The sequence below is a fragment of the Cimex lectularius genome, unplaced genomic scaffold, assembly GCF_000648675.2.
Source record: "Cimex lectularius strain Harlan isolate CLEC.00 unplaced genomic scaffold, Clec_2.1 scaffold14, whole genome shotgun sequence".
Classification (NCBI taxonomy): domain Eukaryota; kingdom Metazoa; phylum Arthropoda; class Insecta; order Hemiptera; family Cimicidae; genus Cimex; species Cimex lectularius.
In genome coordinates, this window is record NW_019392637.1 from 1,829,962 (window position 1) to 1,854,275 (window position 24,314).

The 24,314-nt window shown below is 37.6% G+C and overlaps 5 protein-coding genes across 8 annotated transcripts; 4 read left to right on the plus strand and 1 right to left on the minus strand.

Moving 5' to 3' along the window:
- Nucleotides 1-1,113: 1,113 nt before the first annotated feature.
- On the minus strand, nt 1,114-13,243 carry LOC106673285 (facilitated trehalose transporter Tret1-1-like). Of its 2 annotated transcripts, none has more exons than XM_024227249.1 (3): nt 13,152-13,243; nt 3,731-4,332; nt 1,114-1,986 (listed from the first exon to the last, which is right to left on the minus strand). In XM_024227249.1, exons 1-3 carry the CDS (start codon nt 13,156-13,158, stop codon nt 1,183-1,185), a joined length of 1,413 nt encoding a protein of 470 aa, XP_024083017.1. In that variant the 5' UTR covers nt 13,159-13,243; the 3' UTR covers nt 1,114-1,182. The 2 variants fall into 2 exon arrangements, with proteins under 2 accessions (XP_024083017.1, XP_014260853.1); XM_014405367.2 differs by lacking the exon at nt 13,152-13,243 and adding an exon at nt 4,387-4,730.
- Nucleotides 6,217-9,047, plus strand: LOC106673252 (zinc finger protein draculin-like). The gene is made up of 2 exons (XM_014405294.2): nt 6,217-6,395; nt 8,043-9,047. Exon 2 carries the CDS (start codon nt 8,060-8,062, stop codon nt 8,813-8,815), a length of 756 nt encoding a protein of 251 aa, XP_014260780.1. The 5' UTR covers nt 6,217-6,395; nt 8,043-8,059; the 3' UTR covers nt 8,816-9,047.
- Nucleotides 10,565-11,593, plus strand: LOC106673250 (NADH dehydrogenase [ubiquinone] 1 beta subcomplex subunit 8, mitochondrial). Its single transcript, XM_014405293.2, has 3 exons — nt 10,565-10,675; nt 10,936-11,267; nt 11,355-11,593. Exons 2-3 carry the CDS (start codon nt 10,936-10,938, stop codon nt 11,548-11,550), a joined length of 528 nt encoding a protein of 175 aa, XP_014260779.1. The 5' UTR covers nt 10,565-10,675; the 3' UTR covers nt 11,551-11,593.
- A 144-nt stretch (nt 13,244-13,387) lies between the features above and the next one.
- On the plus strand, nt 13,388-15,217 carry LOC106673270 (DNA fragmentation factor subunit beta-like). The gene is made up of 4 exons (XM_014405342.2): nt 13,388-13,572; nt 13,647-13,742; nt 14,342-14,988; nt 15,054-15,217. The coding sequence occupies exons 1-4, from the start codon at nt 13,558-13,560 to the stop codon at nt 15,121-15,123; spliced, it is 828 nt and encodes a 275-aa protein (XP_014260828.1). The 5' UTR covers nt 13,388-13,557; the 3' UTR covers nt 15,124-15,217.
- A 1,308-nt stretch (nt 15,218-16,525) lies between these two features.
- On the plus strand, nt 16,526-22,928 carry LOC106673269 (transmembrane and coiled-coil domain-containing protein 4-like). Of its 3 annotated transcripts, XM_014405340.2 has the most exons (11): nt 16,527-16,863; nt 19,015-19,323; nt 19,423-19,434; nt 19,524-19,656; nt 19,719-19,816; nt 19,879-20,179; nt 20,231-20,400; nt 20,460-20,554; nt 20,611-20,855; nt 20,921-21,176; nt 22,366-22,928. In XM_014405340.2, the coding sequence occupies exons 1-11, from the start codon at nt 16,809-16,811 to the stop codon at nt 22,423-22,425; spliced, it is 1,734 nt and encodes a 577-aa protein (XP_014260826.1). In that variant the 5' UTR covers nt 16,527-16,808; the 3' UTR covers nt 22,426-22,928. The 3 variants fall into 3 exon arrangements, with proteins under 3 accessions (XP_014260825.1, XP_014260826.1, XP_014260827.1); XM_014405339.2 differs by lacking the exon at nt 19,423-19,434 and having other exon boundaries at nt 16,526-16,863; nt 19,482-19,656; XM_014405341.2 differs by lacking the exon at nt 19,423-19,434 and having other exon boundaries at nt 16,529-16,863.
- The last annotated feature ends 1,386 nt before the right edge of the window (nt 22,929-24,314 follow it).

Below are 24,314 nucleotides of genomic sequence, written 5' to 3' on the forward strand. Positions count from 1 at the left end.
TAACGAAAAATTTCGAATTATAAATCAAGTCGTTTACTTGGATATCGATTAGTTGGAAAGAAGACGCCATCTTGATTCGCAGCTAATACGTGTCAGTTATGACTTCACTAATGCCTTAATCTAGAACTTTATTTTCCCTTAATGAATTATTATTAGTATTTTCTAAGATTTTTTTAAATTTCCGTTTAAACTCGTATAAACAAAAAAATTTATATGAAAATACATTAATGAAAAATTTTGAATTATTACAATTAATTAAGGTTTTTAGTTGAGATAAAAAAAGTCAATGGCACGAGCGGGATTCGAACCCACGATCTTCGGCTTGATACGCCGCTGCTCTACCACTTGAGCTATCGTGACCTCGATCCTCTCGGACACTAACTTCCCAACTCACCCGCACCTTTTGAATTTTCCCGATTTTTTTCGAATCCCGCTCGTGCCATTGACTTTTTTATCTCAACTAAAAACCTTAATTAATTGTAATATATTAATTGGTCAAACGGACCACGAAATTAGTGAATTATGAATTATCTTTCATCAAGTCTTGGATATCGATTGGTTGGAAAGAGGAAGCCGTCTCGATCCGCAGCTAATACTTGTCACTTATAAAGTCACGAACCCCTTAACCTAGAACTTTATTTTTCTTTAATTAATTATTATTGATTTTTAAGTTATTTTTCGTTATTTCCGTTCATACTACCATAAACAAAAAATTGTAAGAAAATACATGAATGAAAATTTTTGAATGATCTGTCATTAAGTCGGTTACTTGGATATCGATTAGTTCGAAAGACGACGCCATCTCAATCTGCAGTTAATACGCGTTACTTATGTCGTCACCTAACCCCTTAACCTGGAACCTTATTTTTCTTTAATTAATTTTTATTGATATTTTTCAGTTTTTACCTTCGTTATTTCCGTTAAAACTGGCACAAAGAGAAAAATTTATATTCAAATACATTAATGAAAATTTAAAAAAAAGGTTATAAGTAAGTAGGATAACCTGACGTTTCAACCTAAGAGTAGAACTTTTGTTAAATGTTGTTTGATAAAATAATTAGTTCAGATTTACAAACAATTGTTTATTTTTGTAAAACAATTGAATTGAGGAGCTTGAGATTTTTTTTTTTTTTTGGGGGGGGGCTTTTTTTAGCAGCTGAATTGTCTTGGGATAGTCGGTTGTCATTTCTTCTGTCCCGATTGCATCTGATAATTGTGCTTGGTCGCACTTTGGCCCCAATTTCCCATTTCTATCTGGTCGGACATCTCCGTGTTCGTTGATTCGATAGAAACCCTCTTGTGCTTCTTAGCAAGCTGCTGCTGTATCTGGTCTAGGGTTTTGTTCTTAGTCTCGAGCATGAACCATGAGTATGTGAAACCGACCATGGTCGCCAATAGGTACAGGGTGAAGTTGCAGTAAACCCCGATCGACTTCCATATCATTATGAATATCTTGATGTAGACGAAGCTGCATATACCGCCGAAAACGAGTATCATGCTCAGCGCTTTGGCTCTTATCCTGACCGGGAGGAGTTCGTTCGTGACTAGGCCCGGTATCCAGAACAGTCCGATCCCGTACATGAAATTGTGGACCATGAAGATGAGAAGGGGTAGCTGGGGTGCTCGGTTGTCGTATAGGTCGTACTCGTGGGCCCAGAACCACCAAGAAAGCGCCGCCTGGAATACCATCGTGCCGAGAGTCGAGACTATCATGAAACTCTTCCTGCCGAACAGGTCGACGAGGCTCCCCGATATACATATCCCGGCGAATATGCAGCTGTTGAGTATGCAAGGGATGTACTTGGCCCGTATGAAGCTGGCCGGGAGGAGCTGGGCAGGGTAGACGAGAAGGGGAGTGTAGCTTGACCCCCTCTGTATGAAGGTGAGCAGTAAGCCCCTCATCATTGAATATCTGATCGCCGGGTCGACGAGAATGTCGCAATAGGACACGCCCTTTCCAACTGATACTTTCATTATAGCGTTCACCTAGAAAAAATGTAATATAAACAAATAGGCAACAAAAATTTAGTTAGGTTGTACAGTCTCAAAAAAATTAATTCAATTACCATAAACATATATAGATTATTGTTTAAAAAAATATGTTATACTAAGGTTACTTCGAATCATTTTAATCACTTTACCGTATCACTTTCATTTACTTAAAGGTTTCCTGTCTTAAAAAATGTTATAATAAAGTGGTAAAGTACGATAAAAGAGACATTTATGCTCTTAATATCATAAGCAGGCTATTAAAAGATTTTCCATTTTAGGAAGTAGGTTATATGAAAATGGTACAGTTTTCCTCGTGTAAAGCTTCTATAAATCTGGTAAGATACGGTACGATGTAAGAAATATTAATATAACCGATTTATGACTTGAAAAATCTTAGTAAAACTTTTTTAATAACCTTTTAAACTCACTATAACCTTCTTTTTTAAGATGTAAAGACTTCCTATAACCTAATTATGATTTGGGACATCTTCATGGCTTATAAAACCTTAGTTTAACTTATTAGACCCTTAGTTAGCAAAAATTTTAACTTAACTTTATCTAATACTGCATAATGTTAGACTAACCTGCTTATGACGTTGAAAAACCACAGCACAACCTTCTTTCTATAACTGGAAGCCTTTCATAAACCTGCTCAGTTATGGAAAGCGAGTTTAACCTTCTTTTCTTGCCTGGAAACCTCCCAATGACCCAGTTGTGAAATGGAAAATCTTAATCTAACCTTCTCTCTAGGATTGGAAAATGTTTGAGTGACCTGTTTATGATTTAGAAAAGCAAACATAACCTTTTTATACAATCGTCTTACTCCCTCAATAACCTTCCTTCCTAGGGTAGAAACCTACCTACAACCTGATTAAAATGTGGTAAATATTAATATGACGTGCTTACGACTTGGAAAACCTTAGAATTACCACTTTTAGTTACCTTTTAACCCCATAGTAACCTTTTTTTTGGGGGGGGGTTGGAAACTGTCCACATCTGTCTCACCTGATTATGATGTGAGAAATCTTTATTTTGTAGCACCTTAGTGAGGCCTTTTTTCCCAAACTGAAAGCCTTTCATAAAACTGCTCAGTTATGGAGTGCCTTGATTTTACCTTCTTTCCTGGGTGCAAACCTTCTTATAAATCTAGTTATGATGTGCGTGATATTAATATAACCTGCTCATGACTTGGAACACATAGTATGCCCTTTTTATGAAACCTATTTACCTTATTATAAACTAATAATATTATAACGTAGAGAAACCATAGTATAACCTTTTTATGCGACCGTTTAATCTCTCTATAACCTACTTTCCTAGGGTGGAAACCTTCATACAAAATCTGGTTATGATGTGAGAAATATAGATATAACCTGCTTATGATTTGGGAAACCTTAGTATAACATTTTTATGAAACGGAATAATTTAATAATTATATATAATTAATTATAACCCACTTTACTATGGAAGTCTTTCTATAACCAAGTTACCAAGTGGAAATCTTAAATTAACCTTATCTAATACTGGAAAATATTTAAGTTAGCACTTAAATAAACAGCTTACATAATCTTATGACGTAAAAAAACGTAGTTTAACTTTTTTTTATGAGAGTGTTTGGACTCATAACTTTTTTTCAATAACCCGATCGTGATTATGGAAAAACCTACTTTCTGAGGTTAGAAAATGTTTCGATTGAGGATGTTAAATAAAAATAGTTAATAACGTGTTTATACCAAACCTCTTCCTGTCGTAGTTTGACACCCCTCATCCTCCCCATTTCGTAGATGGCCTGGTCGACGTTGCCCGACCTTATGAGGAAATAAGGACTCTCCGGTACCGAGAAAAGGAACGGGTAGAGAGCTGCTGCTATTCCACCGGAGATGAACGCCTGGGTCTTGTAGTCCAACGCAGTGCTGATGACCGTCTCGATGATGGTGCCTAGTAGAAAGAAGGCGTTTAGGATGGAGGCCGACCTCCCTCTCTTCACCGGGTTGGTCAGCTCGGCGAGGAAAGTCGGCCCGTTGAGTATCGAGAAACCGAAATTGATCCCGGCCAGGATCTGCGAGAGGATGAAACCGGAGTGGGACCTGTAGTGGCAGATTATCCCCCAGACGACGAAGTGCATCCAGTAGAAAATGAGGAGGAGTTTCTTTTTACCGTATCGGTCCTGCATGAGGGCCGTCGGTACAACTATCAGGATCTGGCTCAAGTAGCTGAACGAAACAGCCCAGGAGCGTTGCTTAGGGGTGAGGAAGTAGTCGGCTTCGTGCCTCCTGAACTTGATCAAAGCCGTCGAAGGCCAAGCGACCGCCATCCCGTTAACCAGCGAAGAGAAACCGACTTGAAAACAAAAACAAATTAAAAAAAAAAAAAATTAAAAAAAAAAACGCTCACTTATCCCAGGCAATATGTCGTAAAGGGATTCACAAAGTCTGATATCCCCAGTTATGATGTTCACGAATGCTTCTTTCGAGACCATATTTCCAATGGATCAAAATTTTCAAAGAAAACACCACAAACCGAAAAAAAACAAGCTTCTATTAATCGGAATATCGGTAAGAAAGAGAGAAAAAAACGCACACACAAGAACACAAACAAAAAATCATATGGAATAGCCGGGTCTACACATGACAAATATACAATCAGCTACAATTTGAACAAACATTAAGCGCAACAGTTTACATATCTTGACTTGTCACTGTATAACGCAGAATCAAAATTTACCTAGTTATACATAATTTCCTTTTAAAAAAATAAAAATAAAGCAGGTTATACGAAGGTTACTGGTTTTGAAAATGTTAGAAATATGCATCATTTTAACCAGGAAAGTAGTTTAAACGAACCCTCTACTCTCTAATGTAATAAAATAGGTTACAAAACTTTTAAGCTACAGATTTTAGGTTTCAAGAATATTTATAAACCAGAAAAAAAGAATATACTAACACTTTAGACTCTACAATGTAGTAAAGTACGTTATGCCGAGGTTTACAAAGTATGTTGTACAGTGGATACAGGCATCATAAAGTAACTTATATCAAAATTGTATGGTCATAAAGTAGGATATAATATGGTTATGGTTATTATAAAGAAGCTTATAAGAACGTTATATAGTCATAAAGTTGGTTATACTGTGGTTATAGGTTTCCATAAAGCAGCTTATACAAAGGTTGTAGGGTCATAAAATAGGTTATACTGTGGTTATAAGTTTGTAAAAACGCTTATAACAAGGTCGTATGGTCATAAAGTTATACGTATCATAAAGCAGCTTACACCAAGGTTGTATGGTCATAACGTAGGTCAGACTATAGTTATACGTATCATAAAGCAGCTTACACCAAAGTTGTATGGTCTTAAAGTAGGCTATACTATAGTTATAGATTCCTAAAACATCTTAGAATCAGGTCATCAGTCAGGTCATCAAAAAGTAGTTTATACTACGGTTATAGGTATCATAAAGAAACTTACGACAAAGTTGTAAGGTCTTAAAGTAGGTTATACTCTAGTTATAGGTTTCAGAAAACTGCTTATACAAATGCCATATGTTTTATAAAGAAGGTTATACTATAGTTAAGAATTTCACAAAGAATCTTATACCAAGGTGAACGGTTTTATAAAGTACGTTATACTATTGTTATAGGTTTCCAAAAAGCAGCTTATATCAACGTTATCGGTTTCATAAAGTAGGTTATACTATGGATATAGGTACCATATAGAAGCTTAATTTTTATGGTCATATAGGCGGTTATGCTATGGTTATAAGTTTCATAAAGCAGCTTATACAAAGGTTATATGTTTCATAAAGTTGTTGTTAAAGGTTTTGAATTATTTCATAGTTGATACGTAAATAAAAAAAATTTAGGTTTCACTCTATATAAAACAAGCAGGTTTCAAGGACCTGAATGTAGGTTTTGCCGATATTTAATCAGAACAAAGGGGTAAACTAATCCTCTACAATCACTAATTATATAAAGTAGTTTATACATAGTTTATAAGTTTTATAAAATGGGTTTTGCCAAGGTTAAATGCTTTATTAAGTAGGTTTGATAAAACGATTCCATTGTGATAATTCTGCAACAGGTCATTTATGCACTTGCACGGTTTACAATAAAGTAATTAATTAATTAATAATTAATTAACAAAACAGTTCGACGATGGGAGACCGATTTACTTGTGACGTCACGGATCCTCTTAGATCAATCGATGAGAAGGGGGTTGAGAACCTTCGTTCAACTTGCAACCTGCCTCGGTGCCTCCCCTGAACCTAGACCGTTTTGTAAACAAATTATGGACAGTCGGATAGTTTTGTCTTTTTTTCTATTTTAACGGAAAATCTTCTTTTTTATTCTTTCCAGGCGAGAAAGTGAGAGAGGAAAGAAAAGCCTGGAGAGAGAGAGATAGAAGAGGTATTCAATTTTTTTTGTCGATTTTGATTTTGCGTTCGACGTATCCCGATGGCCCCCTTCAGCCCGAAATCGGGTCGTTCCTTCTACAATTTTCTTTTTTCCCTTTTTTAGCGTTTTCCCCAATAAAACAATTTTTTTAAAAATTAATATTTAAAACAAAGTTTATTTTTTTTAAGTATACGCAAGATCGGCCGTCAGGGTGGAACGGTCGTTTATTACCTTAAAATCTTGAAATATATCGGATTTGTAATATTTAATGCAGCACCCTGTATATTTTGGTTAATGCATTTTACACGTGATCCGTTTAAAAAACGTCAGAAAAAAGTTTACTATTGAATAAAAACTAAAGAAATTTAACCAGGTCAATTGATTAGTAGTTCAGTCGACCAATTTTGCTTGATCACACCGCAGACTAAAAAAATCTAAATTTTTGTAATAAATTCCGTTATACAGCGGTTTGCTATACTTTTTTTCAGTGGGTAGGTTATACCTCTGTTTCTAATCACAAAAAGTCGGTTGTAAAAACGTTTTCAATCTCAAAACTGTATTCACACATGGTACGTAGGTTATAGGAAGGTTTTCATTTCAACAAAGTAAGTTATGCAATTGTTTCAAGCCTCAGAAAGTAGGTTATAAAAGGGTTTATAGCATATTAAAAAAGGTTATATAATGGTTTCAAACCTCACAAATTAGTTGTAAAAAAATTATGTATAACCTGATGAAGTAGGTTATACAGTTGTTTTACTGAGTTCATAAAATAGGTACAGTTTTTTCAGTTTCATAAAGTAGGTTCTAAAATGGTTTCCAGTGGGTTCGACTGGTGATAGGGGGAAAAGTAGGTTATATCATTGTTTCCAATTTCATCTAGGTTAACTATGGTTTCTTGTATGATAATGGTACAGTTTCTAATCTGACAAAGTAGGTTATGTAATGTAAGTTTCAAAAATTACATTGTCAAATTGTTACTTGTCTCATAAAATTGTTTGTTATATGTCTCAAAAAATAGTTTTCTGTTGAATGGTTTCTAGTTTCTTAAATGCTTTCACAAAAAGTTTGTTCTACAATGGTTTCCAGTATCATAAAGTAGTTTTTGATAACCCTAAAAAAATTGTTTCATACAAATATTTCTAGTCTCTCAATTTAGTTTTTATACAATGATTTCAGCTGTTATAAATGGTTTATGACAACCCTAAAAAAACGTTATACGATTATTTCCTGCCTCATAAAGTGTTCTTTTTATGCAATGGTTTTCGGTATCATATTGTAGTTAGCGATAGGCCTTGTAAAAAGTTTGTACATACTTTTTTCCACTAAATTTAATTAATTAATTTAATTGTTAAAATCTAATTTAAAAAAAAATTGTTATGCCCAGTATCATAAAGTAGTTTATAATAAGCCTACAAAACATTTTTGTTGTGCAATTGTCTCTAGTATCAGAAAGTAGTTTAAGATTTTTAAAAAAAAGTTGTACTATCGTTTGTATAAAGTAGTTTATGATAAGCCTAAAAAATAAATAAAAAATGGTACAATTGTTTCCAGTATCATAAAGTGTATGATATGGCTAAAAAAAAATGTTATTATTAGAAATCTTTGCAATACTCTGCATATATACGGTGTAGGTCATTTAAATTATTTGTTTGTTAATAGGGAAGCTTGTGTTTACAATGTCATCTAAGAATGGTGTCGAAGTGGAAGGAAAGAATGTGCAGAATGACAAGCAGCCGGAAGATGAGGGCTACCCCGAGATCCCGTTTTCGTACGAGTGCCTTGACTGCGACACGTCATTCGATGACAACATCCAGCTCATGTCGCACGTTTGCACTGCAGAGGTGAAGAAGACGGACAAGAAGAGCCGCTACCCGTGCAAGTACTGCGACTACACGTTTCCGGTGCCTAGCAAGCTGAAGCGGCACATGAAGACGCACGTCGAGAAGAAAGGCTTCGCCTGCGACAAGTGCGATTACTCAACCGGACGCGAGTCCAGCCTTCAGAGTCACTCGCAGTCGCATTCGAACGGCTGCTCCGTCTGCGGTGATGGATTCCCTACTCCGAACAAGCTCAAGGCGCACATGAAGACGCACGGCGAGAAGCCTTACACGTGCGACTACTGCAGCTACGCCTGCGACCAGGCCGGCAAGCTCAAGGTGCACATGCGGACGCACACGGGCGAACGGCCGTACCCGTGCCCAAATTGCAGCCACGCCTTCTCAAAGGCATGGAACCTCAAGGTGCACATGAAAACGCATATGCGTGACCTAGCATGCAAAAAGTGTGACTATAACGCTTCCAACGTTCAAGACCTGAGGGTGCATGCAATGGCGCACGTCGGCAACCAGGTGAAAGTGCACAACTGCACCATGTGCGCCTACTCGTCCAACCAAATTTATAAACTCAAACGTCATATGAAAACCCATATTTAAATAAATATGCCACAATTTCAGCGCCTCCCATATTATTTAAATATCACATATATATATTTACAAAAAAGGAAAAAAAAAACTTTAAAAACCCTAAAAAATAATTAGTGATCGTGTCTGTGATAAACTTATGATTACAGGACATCTTTTACCCACTTTCTTAATTTAAATGTTATGTATAACCAATCAATGTCATGTGATAATGTAAATAAAATAATTTCTTATTTTTTATATATATATTTTTTAACATGTATGTTATTTAATGGAAAATCTTTTTTTTCCAGTTCTGTCCTTTTCATCTTCAACATGTCAGGAATGATGATTGGAAACTATTGTAAACATACAACCTAATACTAGGAATTTGTAACCTATCTTTTGACATGATCACTGGTTTCCAACAATCAAAAAGTTGATAATACAATAGTTTGTCGAATCATAAAGTATGTTATGAAAATAGTTTCCAGTATCATAAAGTAAGTTATACTATGGCCTCCAAACTCACAAAGTGATGATGATTTCCGTTTCTACAAAGTAGGTTCTAAAATAGTTTCCACTTAACAGGTTTCACAGTAGTTCTTAGTAACCTAAAGTAGGTTCTACAGTGGTTTAGAATAAGGTAACACAAAGATTTTTCAATTTCATAAAGTATGTTGTGATGCAACAGTTTCTAGCTTCACAAACGACATTAAGTTTAAATTCTCATAAAGAGGGATAAACATTTGTCTTCATCTAATACAGTTTACACAATCCCATAAAATATGTTATACAATGGTGTTTCAATTCCATAAAATAGTTTGTTATCGAATAGTTTCACAAAGTAGGTTAGGTTTAAATGATCATAAAGTGTTTATAAAATGGTTTCTTGTCAATAAATTTTATACAATCTCATAAAGAAGGTTATACAAAGGTTTTTCAATTTCATAATATAGTTTGTTATACAATAGTTTCTACCTTCATAAAGTAGGCTAGGTCTGAAGTATTGTAAAGTATGCTATGATTTTCATTTCATTAAAGATGGTAATAAAAAGTGACCAGCATCGCAAAATAGGTCATAAAATGTTATCTAGTATCACAAAGTGGGATATACAATCATGCACAGAATCATAAAGTTGGTCATATAATGTTGTTCAGTATTATAAAGTAGGTTATACAATTATTTCCATTACAGTAAAGAAGGTTATAGGAGTTGGTTGAGGTGGTCCCAGAAGTGACCATTTTATACTACTTACAATGGTTTCCAATTTTAATAACGTAGGCTATGCAATGGTTTTCAGTATCTTAAAGTATGTTTGTACAGTAGTTTCCAGCATCATTAAATAGGCTTCTACAATGGTTTCCAACTTTAAAAAGGAGGTTATGCAACGGTTTTTAGTCATAAGATGAGTTATACAATGGTTTCTAGTGGCATAAAATGAGTTGTATAATGGTTTCCAATGTCTTTAAATAGGCTTCTACAAAACTTTCCAATTCTAAACAAAAGGAAGTAGGTTATGCAATGTTTCCAATTTTAACTAAGAAGGTTATACAATGGTTTCCAGTACCATTAATTATGCTTCTACAAAGTTTTACAATTTTAACAAATTAGGTTATACAATGGTTTTCAGTGTCATAAAGTGGGTTTGTACAATAATTATGATTATATTTTCTAGATTAAATGAAACTCGACCTTAAAAACTTTATTAAAAGTAATATGAATACTCTTAAGTTAGTTTTAATATAATTCCGCCAGGCGCTGTAAGTATTGTGCCTTGAGGTTATTCCATCAGCTGATTGCCGTTTTGAGGGTCCTTACGCTGCTGGTTGAGGTTTTCTCTACCAGTCAGGAAAACTGGTAACCCAGAGAGAAAATACACAAAAAAAAAGGTGAAATTAATTTTGCTTAATTAATATTGATTTATTGAAATGCGTAAATGTTTGTTTTCCTGTCGCTACAGGAGGACTCACATTTGGTGGTACAAGTTGGCTTGATCAAGTGTTATTTATGTATTTTATTGCGTTTTTAATGTGTATTTGATTGGCTTTGTAGTTGTCTACTCGATGCGGGTTTTATTTGAAAGATTCTGTTTGTTAGCTTTCAAATCTGGGAGAGTGATTTTATAGTTGACCGGTTGTTATTTGTTTAGATGTCTGTGCTGAAGGGGAAGCTGCTTTATCAAGTGGCTCGGCGTAGCATCTGTTCCGGTTCGGCTTTGCGTGCTGCATGGAACAAGGACTGGATGCCGGGTCCGTACCCGAAGACGGAGGAGGAGCGTCTCGCTGCCGCCAAGAAGTACAACCTCTTACCTCAGGAGTACAAGCCGATTGACGACGACGGTTACGGCGCTGGTGACTACCCAGACTTCAAGCCTTACTCGGTCGAATCGCGAGACCCTTTCTACCCGTGGGACTTTCCCGAGTACAGGAGGAACTTCGGCGAGGCGTTACACGAAGATTTCAACATGTACACCGAGGACAGGTAGTCCTTTTTCTCTTTAAATATATATTTTATACCTCAGTTTTCAAAGGACAAACTTTGTTTCTTTTTTCACCTTGCCCAAAACAGACTGGACATCAGCAAGAGGGAAAGGTTATCGGCTCCAGTGATGGGGCTCATGTTCCTAGGTACGTTGACTGGCTTCTACCTAATAAACGTGCTCTGCCGTGACCTTTGGCTACCTCCTGCATTGCCAAAGCAGCTCCCGGCCCACGGTGTCAAGCACTACATGTACGAAGGCACCGCCGGCACCGGACATCATTGATGTACACTCTTGTAAAAACAAAAAAAAGAAGAAGTAAAAATGAGAAATATGTATATTAAAAAAAGCAGTTTAAATAATAATAGTTTGAAACATTTCATAATTTTGTTATTTTACCCCCTGCTATGTATTATATATGTTCAACTAACATTTGTCCGTGCATGTATCAGTACTGGAGCACTCAAACCAAATCTATATCATAAAAATAAGCATTACATATTTATATGAACACTTTCATAAATAATTAATTATACATAATGTCAAAAAGATGTCGTGCAGAATTGTTCTGTTTGTAGAAACAACTTTTTTACGTTACTTAACGAAACTTAAATAAAACCTTCATTTCGCTTAATTACAAAATGCTGTCAAGTTTGGTATTACGTATGAACAGATATTGTAAAAACCTAGTATGATCTGAGATTGTAAAACCTTCAAACTACCTGCTTTCTGAGACTAGAAACTAGTGTATTAACTACTTTGTGAGAACATAGTAATCTAATTCCCAAGACTAGAAACCATTTTATTATCTACTTTGTGAGAATGTAGTCATTGGATTTCTGAGTCTGAAACCATTGAATAATCTTTGTGTGAAATTAAGACTGGAAGAGTGGTAAAACCTATATTCTAAGTGTGTGGTGATTAGTGACCGTTAATCGATAATTATTCAGAAATCGTGAGATGCGTTCCAGACCGCATCTCACGATTTCTGAATAACTACTTTCTAAAATTGGAAACCGTTTTATAATAACCCGTTTTATGAGATTTAAAACAGTGCTACAGCCCACATTATCATACGAGAAACCATTGTATAACCTACTTTATGAGACTGGAAATTACTATTCAATTATTTTTAAGAGACTGAAACCATAGTAAAACTCACTTTGTGAAATTGGAAAACATTGTACAAAACTGAGACTTTTAAAACAATCGTATAATCTACTTTGCCTGACTGGAAAATATTGCATAAATATTTTTCGGTAGTGGAACCATTGTAAGTGGAAACAGTAATAACCACTTTTGTGAAGCTGGAAACCCTGGTATGACTATCATTCTGAGAATGTGCAATTGTATAATATAATTTATCAGACTAGACATCAATGTATAACATTATGAGATTGGAATAGTGATAAAACCTACTATATGAGACTGAATATAATTTTTTTATAACCACTTTTTGAGGTTGGAATAAGTAGTGTAACATACTTTGTGAGCATGGAACAGTGGTGAAATCTACTTTATGAGACCAAATAAGTTCTTTTCATAACTTGCTTTATGAGACCGGTAAAGCAGGGAAACGTACTTTATGAGAATGAATGCATTTCTCTTATAGCCTATGTTATGAGATTGGAACAGTGGTAAAACCTACTTTATGAGACTGAATACATTTCTTTTATAACCTACTTTATGAGACTGGAACAGTGGTAAAATCTAGTTTATGAGACTAAATACATTTAATGTAACCTGCTTTATTATTGAAATCATTGGTTTAACCTACTTTGCGAGCTTGAAACCCTACAACCTTGATTGTGGCATTGTAAAATTTTTTCAAATACCTTAAAACAATATTATAACCTCCTTTTTGGATAAAGAACTCTTTTACATACCCTTCATTCTAAGATTGACTGTATAATCAACATCAACGACTAGAAACCAGAACCCTTGTGTAACATAATTCCTTAAATTTGAAACAGTGGCATAACCTACTTTTTAAATCAATTGTGTAATTTATTCAACAAACTAATAACTAACTTAAGTTGCAAAGGCCGGAAACAATTATATAACCCACTCTATGAAACTGAAAACCATTGTAAAACCTACGTGGCTGTAAAACCATGTCTGGCGTGCTTTTTGAGGCTAAAATCTATTAATTAGTTTCACCTTAAAAAATTACAAAAAATGCTTTTCCGAAAAATCTTTTAGAATTTTTTTCTGACGTCACAAACGAGTTATTGATACGAGATAACATGAAACCTCCACTGTTGTTACCGGCTAACGGTTTTTTAAAGATAAATGTCTCATTTGAAGGTCTGGCCCATTAAAAATTAAAAATAACAAACAATTAAGATCCGGGTCAATTGACTGGGTTGGTCGTTTTCTAGGGTTTCAAGGTGACGGACAATGGGCGGAAGAGGCTTTTCGGCGTGGCGTGCCGCTCCTTCGGCGAGCTTCTTGAAAAAGGCTCGAAAAAACTCCAAGTACGTCCCCACCCTTTAAAATACATTCTAAAATATTTTATTGTTTTATTATTAATCAGTTAAATCAGTGAGCCGGTCGTTTGCTCAATTATTCGTTCGTTAAATCAGCGAGTCGTTCAGTCAATTCGTTCTTTCAGCCAGTTCGTTCGGTCATCGGTGCGAACGGTTAGTGAATGATTCGTTCGTTCAATCAATTGAACTAGTTTGTTGATTCAGTGAGCCGTTAGTTTAGTCAATGATTCTATCGCTGAGTCAGCTAGTCGTTTTTTGGTCAATTCGTTCGTTTAGTCATTGGGCCGATGTGTTATTGAATGATTCGTTTGTTCAGTCAATGATTCTTTTGTTGCCTCAGCGAACGGTCGATCAATCGATGAATTTTTCATTGAGTCAGCGAGCAGGTCGTTTAATCTGTTATTGAATAATTCGTTCGTTCAATAGTTTGGTGATTCAGCGAGCCATAAAAATAGTGTTGTTTTAATACATTAATTGACTATATTAAGTAGGATGAATTTGACAACCTTCCTCATTGGTTATCTGTGTGTGGTTGATTTTTAAATAACGTGTTTTATTTTTTTATTTATTGTTTTATATAATTTTAGGTTGAGAAGGATGGTCTCTGTGCATATTTGCAAGATGGTACGATAATAGACGAAGAGTACTTCATGACGCTTCAGCCACAGACGGTTGTAATCCTGACGAAAGGCGATGTAAGGACAGGTGCCGACTTGATATACGACGTCCTCCGTACGGTAAATGTCGACTTACTTAAGGCGGGCGCAGAGGTGGAGCGTTTCTTCCAAGACGGGATCAAAGACAAGATCAAAGTATTGTCGAAGCTCGCCGAAGGGGACGCCGAAGAGGATTTCGCCGAATGGGCCAAAGGCGTTGAAACGGGCTGCCGCACCAAGGAGGCATACATGGAAATGCGCTGTCGCGAGAGGATACGCGGGTATTTCCACTCGGCTGTCAAGCTGCTCCGCTTGTCCGATGTCTACGCAGCAAAGAAGCTCCAGGTCGAGAGGTTAAAAGACGATTTGAAAGCCAAGCTGGACAAGAGTAAATGCGAGGGACATTATTTCAACAGGACCGTTGCCAGGGCGATGTGCGACGCCAAAGGTGTCTTCACATGCGGTGGCCTCTGGGACAGGGAACGCTGCAATCACAACCGTGGCGAAGGACATAAAATCAACCCATACAAGAGCCGCGAGCAGAGGATCATATTTTCAACTTGGAATCTTGATCATAGGTGAGCAAACTGTACAAATTGTAACTGACTCAATTCTAAACCGAAAAACAACTTTTTCAGAATAGAAAAATCAAGGACGATCATTCCTACAATAATAACAGCCTTGTCGAATCTCAAAAGCGGTCTCTCGATTGATTCAAGTTATATCTACACGCTTCTTTTTACTAAGGAGAACCTCAAGATCGTCCATATCGTATGCCACGACAAATCGGCACATGCTACGGCAAAAATTGATTCTGACAGGATCATCGTGAGGAGGAATGGAATGGCTCTGGCGGCATCGTGAATCATTATTGGCGAGTGCTATTTTAGTTCTCATTTATTTTAAGTAAATGTATCGTTTTGGTGCATTAAAATGATAATGCCCTCACTGACCAAATTTAATGAGACATCCTCTCAATACCCTGACTCATTGACCAACTCGTTCACTCACCGGCCAAACTTAATGAGACACCCTCTCAATACCAACTCATTCACCAAATGACCAAACTTGATGAGACGGGCTCTCAATACTAACTCATTGACCAACTCATTCACTCTCCGAACAAACTAATGAGCAGCCTCTGAATACGGACTCATTGACCAACTCATTCACTCACTGACCAAACTTAATGAGACAGACTCTCAATAGCAACACACTGACCAATTCATTCACTCAGTGACCAACTTGAGACATCCTCTCATCACTGACTCATTGACCAATTCATTCTCTTCCTGACCCAGTCACTCACGCATCGACTGACTCATTAATTCACCAAACAGCTCTTTCGTACACTGACCAAACCGATTGTGCCAATTGACCGCGGTTATTATTTTTCTACCTTTGCCAATTTTTGTAAAGACATTCCGAGACAAATGGTAAAATATGATTTTGTATGTTTTAATTTATGGAAAATATTTAGAAAAAAATGTAAAAATTTCTAGGGATTATCTATGTCGTTTAAACAGCCATGTCCTTGGAAAAAGAAAAAACAAAATGTACTTCATTATAATATTACAAAGATTGTAATTCTTATCTAAGCAATTATTATGCTTTTTTACATTCTTTTTCGTACAGAGGTTTAAAAAAAAATTAAGTTTACCTTATTTTAATTCATTTACTATGGACAACATACCTTATTATTATTAATGTATTATATTGTTTTTAATAATTAATTATTTATTTACATTGTGATTTTTTTAAATTTTATTCTTTGACCCCAGGTGTACAGAAAATACTCCCGGTTTTATAAATTCCCGACGCTTTCAGACAATTCTACCATTCAGTGACTGAACTATTCACTGACTAGTTCAGTTTGTGACCGATTCACTCGCTCAATGTCACTGCATGATTCACTCACTTTACGATTGATTTTGCCATTCAGGGACTGAACTATTCACTAACTAGTTCAGTTTGTGAACGACTCACTAGTTCGATGTCACTGAACGACTCACTTTACGATTCGCAGAACTATTCACTAATTTACGTACATAGTTTAATTTACGAACGTGGGAGGGAAATTTTCCCTCGTTTCGGCCAGCCTGCAAAGCCGACTCCCCCTTCCCAAGAGTTAACAGTCGATGGCCGTCATCCGTGGTGTTCACTCCGACGGGATTTGACATTTGTTTTATTTTCTTTCCTGTTCTTTTTTATATTTTTTGTTTCCCGTTTTATCTGGAATCGTGTCAAACACGCCCATTGTTCCGTTTTATTTTATCTTTCGACCACTTGTATTTTTTTCTTTCTTTTTAATTTTCCCTCCGGAAAACGACTTTCTTTTTTTCCAATTCTCCCTTTTCCTGTTATGCGACTCGACTTGGCTGATTGATCCGGCGATGTGATGGATTTTTCCGGTCCTTCCTTCGAAGGGGCTGAGGTTGGGATCGATGAAAAAGGTAAAAAAAAAGGAAAAAAAAGAAAGAGGAGTGGACATTGAACACCGCACTCATTCCACCATTCATCATTTCTATAGACGATTGGACTTTTCAGGCTGGTTGATACCGTATGTTGTGATAACATGATTTGATAGCTCAGTTCTTTGATTTCACGGCCAGATCAGGGTCGGCTTTTCCCATAATTAAAAAGTACTATCATCACTGTGAAAATGTTTTCGCAAAAGATCTTTAATTTAAACTGAAACATTGCACAATCTTGACAGTTGGGTGTATTGAGGCGATCGTTACTTCAGTTGTCATTGTATGTCATGTAATCGTTGATTCAAAAAGAACGATTCGTTCATTTTGTTCACCTTTCGTCCGTTAAATGAATTAGCCGTACGTTCTTTCGGTTAATTATTCATTATATTCAATGAGCCATTGACTTATTCCACCAACAAATCAGTGAGTCATTCTTTAAGTCAATATATCATAGAGTAGATTCGTTCGTTCGTCATTTTGGTGATGTGTTTGTTGAGTTATAGCGTCGGACGTTCGGTCAATGATTCATTCGTCAGTCAGCGACCTGGTCGTTCAGTCAAGAATCGTTTGTTCAGTCGTCGATCCGGTCGGTTAGTGAATGAATCGGTCGTTGAGTCAGAGTGCTGGTTAGTAGTGCGGTAGCCGAGTGGTTAAGGCGTCAGACTCTCGGCTAGTAGATCCCGCGGTCGTGGGTTCGATCCCCACCGTCGCCTCTGGACTTTTCTGACGCCTAAGAGGACCGGTGGCCGCAATTGAAAGAAATTGACACGGCACTCATCAATGGAAGGGGCGGGATCGGATCTCAGCGACCCTGAATTTGGTCCCAACCCCCTTCAAAAATGAGTTTTTTCGATGGAAGAACACCAGTAAACGGGGGCTCAAGTTCACATTTGTGTTGCGAGCCCTCCCCCAAAATTTGGAGCCAGGGATAAGCTGTACAGCTCAGCTGCAGTGCTCAGGAGGGAACTCCTCCAGTCCCTGGTATCCAACAAAAAAAAAAGGCCGGTCGTTCGGTTAATGATTCGTTCGTTCTTTCAGAAAGCCGGTCATGTGGTCAGCGAGTCATTCTTTCAGTCAATGAGTAGCACGTATCGGGGTAGATTTTGTCGTTCGTTATTTTGGTCTCGCGTTTGTTAGTTATAACAACGGTCGCTCGGTCTATGATTCGTTCGTTTAGTTAATGATCCGTTGGTTAAAAACGCTTGTTCTATCAATCAACGATTCGTTGGTTCATACAGCGATCTGATCGGTTAGAGAATGATTGGTTTGTTGACTCAGAGAGGCGGTCGTTCGTTCAGTCAATGAGTAACTCGTTGTATCAGAAGCTATATTCATTCGTCCATCATTTTGGTTAAGCGTTAATTAAGTAATCGAGTCAGACGTTCAGTCAATGATTCGTTCGTTCAGTTAATGATCCGTCGGTTAAATAAGCTTGTCGTTCGTTCAGTCAGTGAGTAGTTCGTATCAAAGGGTAGATTCGCTCGTTCGTTAATTTGGTCAGCGTTCAAGTCAGCGCGTTGGAGGTTCTGTCATTGATTCGTTCGTTCAGTCAATGAGTAGCTCATTGTGTATTCGTTCGTCTATTATTTTGGTTGTGCGTTTGTTAAGTAATCGTGTCTTACGTTCAGTCAATGATTAGTTCGTTCAGATAGCCGGTCTTTCGGTTAATGAATCGTTCGTTCAGTTAATGATCTGTTAGTTTAAAAGCTCGTCGTTCTACCAGTCAATGATACTTTCGTTCAGCCAGAGAGCGGTCGTTCGGTTAATGAATCGTTCGTTCAGTTAATGATCTGTTAGTTTAAACGCTCGTCGTTCTATCAGTCAATGATTCGTTCGTTCAGCCAGAGAGCCGGTCGTACGGTCAGTTGATGATTCGTTGGTTAAGTAAGCTTGTAGTTCTACTAGTCAATGATCCGTTCTTTGAGCCAATAAGAAAACAGTACCTTCAATGAATGATTCATTCCTTTTTTGACTCAGTCGTTCGTTTGCTGTCAAATGAGTGAATCGTGTGATAATTTTATCTTTAGTTTATTCACGTCTTCGCCCATTTATTGTGTATTACTCAACTGCATACATTTAAATTGTGATTTTGTAATTTATTGAATCACTGTGAATTTTTTGTTTTTGTAGATATTATAAATCTCGTGGAAGGGCTCACGGATGCAGGTAAATACTCGTACGCCGGCCTCTGCGCCATCACTCTCCACAGCCTGTTCTACGACTGCGAACCCGACCGGCCGTTCTGCTACGAATGCCTTTCCTGCGTCGTCAGCCACCTCGGCCTCCCGGACTCCGTGTCGCCGATCATGGACCTCCTCCTTAAAGGCGAGATGTCCAACTCGGCCGAGTCTTTCCTCAATGTCCTCAACACGGAGGCCGTCCTTGAAGGAAATCTCTGCTATGTACTCCAAGACCTCGTAACAGTCGCAGTTCAGAAAGGTTTTTTTTATATTAATAATAATTATAATGTTGTTTTGTGTTCAATTTTTATTATTATACAGTTATTTTTTTTTTTTTCACTTTTACACATTTTTTGAGGATTGTCTATCGGTGAGTTTTATAAAGTTTAACAAGATTTTTTTGTTTTGTTTTTTCAGAATTAATTTTTTGGGGTGAACATTTTTTTAAAAATGTTTTAGGTGAGTACGACTCGCGTTGGAGGGTGTTGATACGCAAGCTGAGGGAGCTCATGGACGTCGAGTCGACCGATGTCGAATTTTACGAGATCAACGTCATCAACTGCCTGACACAGGAACGGGCTAGCGTCACAGAGTATGTCTTTTTTTTTATGATTTCCTAAATAAAGAAAACAATCGGCAAATTTTCCCCTGCAGGGAGGAGAGGAAGACGACAAAGAAGCGCAACAGGATTACAAAGGCGAAACGTTATGCCATGATCGCTCTGGCAACGATCGGTGGTGGGACTTTGATTGGTGAGTCATTCACAGGTTCATTTTTTTTTTTTTTTAATTATCATTATTATTATTTTTTAAAGGTGTGACAGGAGGACTAGCGGCTCCTCTGATCGGAGCAGGTCTGGGCTCTGTTTTGGGAACATCGGCTATCATCACCGGACTGACTGGTGCGGCTGGAGCGGCGGTTTTTGGCACGCTTTTTGGCGCGGCAGGAGGCGGACTTGCTGGGTACAAGATGAACAAAAGGGTTGGTGAAATCGAAGAATTCGCGTTCGGCCAGCTTGGCCCGTACACTGACAATGGACGCGATGGCGTCACATCGGTTACGACGCCTCAGCTCGACATAACAATTGCCCTGTCTGGATGGATCAACGACGAAAGGTAACATAAATAAATAAAAAAAAATTAAAATAATGAAATAAAAAATTGCAGTGAAGATAACTTTACGAAGCCTTGGAAGACGCTGTACTCGTCTCGTGAGCAGTATTACCTGCGCTACGAGTCATCATACCTGCTCGAATTGGGCAAAGCGATCGAGTACTTCATGTCTATGGTGCTTACAATGGCAACCCAAGAAGCGTTGAAATACACCATACTCTCAGGTTAATCCCCCCTACCCCATACACTTTTTTTTAAATTTTTACATAAACATTTCTTGCAGGTTTGGTGAGTGCGATCAGCCTACCAGCTGGTCTCATGAGCCTGGCGTCTGTCATCGACAACCCTTGGGGAGTCTGTTGCAGAAGATCGGCGCAGGTGAAAAAAATCCAATTTTTTAATATTTTTTTAATCCTTAGTTTATTACATGTTAGGTTGGAAAGCATTTAGCGCAGGTATTGCTGAATCGTGAGCATGGGCGCCGGCCGGTGACCCTGATCGGCTATTCACTCGGTGCGCGCGCTCTCTACTACTGCCTCCGAGAGATGTCGGAGCGTCAGAACTGTGTCGGGCTTGTCCAAGACGCTTACCTCCTTGGTGCCCCGTGCACGGGCAATGCCGCGAAATGGGACAAAATTTCGAAAGTCGTCGCCGGGAAGCTCGTCAACGGATACTGCACGTGAGTTGTCCGAGAAGTAAAATTCCGAACGTGCCTTTTTGAAAACGTTTTCTCTCCGTCGAAAGGACGGATTGGCTGTTGCGTTTCCTGTACAGGACGCTTTCGATGCCAAGAGGTGGAGTGGCTGGATTGCAGCCGATCGCCATCGAAAGCCGGCGGATCGTCAATCACGACCTGTCGCATATTGTGTCCGGGCACGGCGACTATCCGGACAACATGCACAAGATACTTAAACACATTGGCGTTAGGGTTGTCGAAATTCAGCCTATCACCGCTTCCAAATCGCACGACGATCTGCTTACCGTTCCTCAAGATGTTCAGGTGAATATGTCACTGAGTACAAATAAATTTATGTCCGGGGGTCTAAGTTACTAATTATTGATTGATTGACTGAGCAGATGACTGACTGACAGGAGTTGAATAAATCTTAGTGAGTGAGCTGTTCACTAAAATTAAGGGAGTGAATCTTTTGATTGAGGGAATCGTTCAATGATAGAGTATTTCATTAAATGAGTGAATCGTTCGGTCACTAAATGAGCGAATCGTGTCTGAGGGGTTAATAACTAATAATAAGTGATTGGTTGATGGACTGACAAGATTTGAATGTATTTTAGCGAATGAGCTGTTCACTAAAATTATGTGATTGAATCTTTCATTGACTGATTGAGTAGTGATCATTCAGTGACTGAATAATTGAGTATCATTCAATGAGTGAATCGTTCGGCCACTGAATGAGTGAATCGTTTGGTCTCTGATGAATGAATCCTTTGGTCACTGAATTAGTGAATCATTTGGTCACTGAATTAAGTCCAGTTGACGGACTGGCAGGATTTCATTCTCCAAAATTAAGTGATTAAATCTTTCAGTGTCTAAATGATTGAGTGAATCGTTCAATGACTGAATTATTCATTAACTTATTATTGAGTTGAAGTAATCTTAGTTCATTGATGAAGCGATTGAGTAAATAGTTTGGTGATTAAACAATTGAGTGAATCTTTCAGTTACTGAGGGGTGAATAACTGACTTATTGAGTGACAGACTGACAAGAGTTGAATGAATCTTTGTGAGTGAGCCGTTCACTAAAATTAAGTGAGTGAATCATTCAGTGACTAATTGAATGAATCTTTCTGTGACTGAAAGATGAGTGAACCATTCAATTCCTTAACTAGTTAGGGAATCATTCTCAAATTGAACTAGTTAATGGATTGGTTGATGAGTGAGTGAAGTGTACAGTAACATGAGGTGAATCGTTCACCTACTGAGTTAATTCAATTGAATGAGTGAATGTTCACTAACCGTTTGATTGACTGAGTTGGAGGGGATGACTTAAATGAATCTTCCATTCACCTACACAATGAGTGAGCCGTTAAGTGAACGAATCGTTCAATGACTGAACTAGTTCATAAATAGTTTTGTAACCGACCCTTTGAGACAAAGTAATTCCAATTAAATATGAAAACAACCGAATATCGTCCCAATATTAATTTTGTTTCGATCTTTTTTTTTCCAGATTGCCACGATTACGAAATCCTTGTCCGACTCTGTGATATTGACCGAACCAAAAAAATGACGAGAAAAAAATGCAGACATCACGTTTATGTTTGATAGGTGTAAAGTGAAGCCAAAAATTAAAAAAACAAAACAATTGTCCTCATCCTTCCTTAATATAACATCGTACTAAGACATTCCAGACGTCGTATGATAAGGACCAGTATACCAGGTAGAGTCTTTCAATATTTGTTTTACCTTCCATTAAACATTCCCTTACCTACATATTAATTTATGTATATTAATGTTTTTTAAACACGTTAGGTTTAATTCATAACAAAACTGTTGTATAAAAAAAAAAAAAATAGCACTTTACACATATCCTAGCGTGTGCCTCTTAGCCTAATATAAGCACTTTAAATTATTATTAAGCATTTAAATATATTTTTGATGCTTCAGATTATATAAATATATGTTATATATATATTTTAATGCGTGTATTTAAAAAAAGAAAAGAACAAATATATGTATATGTTGTGATTCGGCTGTCATCTGTAGCTTCTAATTAAAATTCTATTGACTGAACAGTTGATTTTTTCTCTGTTAATCACCTATTTGAGTCACCAGTCCTGATAAATCCCTCACTGAACGATTCAGTAGCTGAATTATTAACTAGTTCAGCCAGTGAACAGTTCACTAACTCGAATGTCACTGTATGGCTAAACCATTCATTCAGTCTATGAATTTTCATTAACTTACCATTAACGATTCACCAACTATACTAGTAACAGAACTAGGGTCCATAACTAGTAGTTAGGGAACGAACGACTCACTAATTCAGTTAATTTACAATTCACCAAATCAGTTGGTGAACTATTCATTCACTGAACGATACATTAGTTGAGCGATTCACCCATTCAATTGAACTGGCTCAGTGAAAGATTCACCCATACAATTGAACTAGCTCATGTAGTAAACGATTCACCCATTCAATTGAACTAGCTCAGTTAGTGTAAGATTCCTCTATTCAATTGAACTACTCAGTTAGTGAACGATACACTGTACAATACACACTCATCAACCGATGCATTAACTAGTTCAATTTGCGATTGATTCCGTAACTAGTTCAAGTAGTGAACGATTCACTCAATCTTTCAGTCACTGAACGATACACTAGTTTGGCGAAATTGTACTTATAAAATTTAGTGAACGATTCACTAAAACTATCAATCACTTTTAACTCACTTATTGTCATTGAACGACTCAACCATGTACACACGACTCAGTGGATGAATCATGTATTAACTTGTTAATATTAGTGAACGATCAGACAGACATTCGACCACAATGAAAGCTCGCTCACTGAACGATTCACTAACTGGACTAGTTATTAAACACCACTCATGTACGTCTCACTGATAGAATTGTCGTATATTTTCACCATCTCATACGTTCAACCTAGTGCGGAACGATTCCTCGATGAGATGTTAAAGGTACTATCTATGGGAGAAAAAGCTGAAGGTTAAATAATATTTTTATTTTGAACGTCTAGTTCATATAATCATAATTAATATGCAAGGGCTCTAATGCGATAATTTGGCTTTGCCTTTTTTCTCGATGTGTTTTTGTATCATTTTGAGTTTGAGCTTCATGTCGGAGTGTTCCTGAAGGTGTTTCTCGTAGATGAGCTGTGATCGGGCCTCGGCCGCCGTCAGCTTTCCGATGTACTCTATCGCCTCTCTGAGGATGAAGCGGCGCGACGCCATCCCGCCTTTGGGCCCCCCTCTCCCAGGGGCCAGGCTCGAAGGCAGTAGCCTGTGCAGTTCCCGGAGGAGGCGGATGTGCTGCCGCCTCCTGAGACGCTCCGCTTCCGCGTGGGACGAGTCCTCGTCGGAGATGCCGCAACACGCCGGCGACTCGTCGTCCACGTTGATGCTGATGTCCTCGTCGCTGTCCGATGAAAGCACGATG

What these genes read in the sequence shown, in the direction of transcription:
- LOC106673250 (XM_014405293.2), top strand. Translation starts at nt 10,936, where the DNA reads ATGTCTGTGCTGAAGGGGAAGCTGCTTTATCAAGTGGCTCGGCGTAGC. An exon ending in AACATGTACACCGAGGACAG is followed by an intron (nt 11,268 to 11,354) that starts GTAGTCCTTTTT and finishes TGCCCAAAACAG; the next exon opens with ACTGGACATCAGCAAGAGGG.
- LOC106673285 (XM_014405367.2), bottom strand. Translation starts at nt 4,471, where the DNA reads ATGGTCTCGAAAGAAGCATTCGTGAACATCATAACTGGGGATATCAGA. An exon ending in CGACATATTGCCTGGGATAA is followed by an intron (nt 4,333 to 4,386) that starts GTGAGCGTTTTT and finishes TTTGTTTTCAAG; the next exon opens with TCGGTTTCTCTTCGCTGGTT. An exon ending in TCAAACTACGACAGGAAGAG is followed by an intron (nt 1,987 to 3,730) that starts GTTTGGTATAAA and finishes CATTTTTTCTAG; the next exon opens with GTGAACGCTATAATGAAAGT.
- LOC106673252 (XM_014405294.2), top strand. Translation starts at nt 8,060, where the DNA reads ATGTCATCTAAGAATGGTGTCGAAGTGGAAGGAAAGAATGTGCAGAAT.
- LOC106673270 (XM_014405342.2), top strand. An exon ending in AAGGCTCGAAAAAACTCCAA is followed by an intron (nt 13,743 to 14,341) that starts GTACGTCCCCAC and finishes ATATAATTTTAG; the next exon opens with GTTGAGAAGGATGGTCTCTG. An exon ending in ACTTGGAATCTTGATCATAG is followed by an intron (nt 14,989 to 15,053) that starts GTGAGCAAACTG and finishes TTTTCAGAATAG; the next exon opens with AAAAATCAAGGACGATCATT.
- LOC106673269 (XM_014405339.2), top strand. Translation starts at nt 16,809, where the DNA reads ATGGATTTTTCCGGTCCTTCCTTCGAAGGGGCTGAGGTTGGGATCGAT. An exon ending in GGTTGGGATCGATGAAAAAG is followed by an intron (nt 16,864 to 19,014) that starts GTAAAAAAAAAG and finishes TTGTTTTTGTAG; the next exon opens with ATATTATAAATCTCGTGGAA. An exon ending in GAAATACACCATACTCTCAG is followed by an intron (nt 20,401 to 20,459) that starts GTTAATCCCCCC and finishes CATTTCTTGCAG; the next exon opens with GTTTGGTGAGTGCGATCAGC.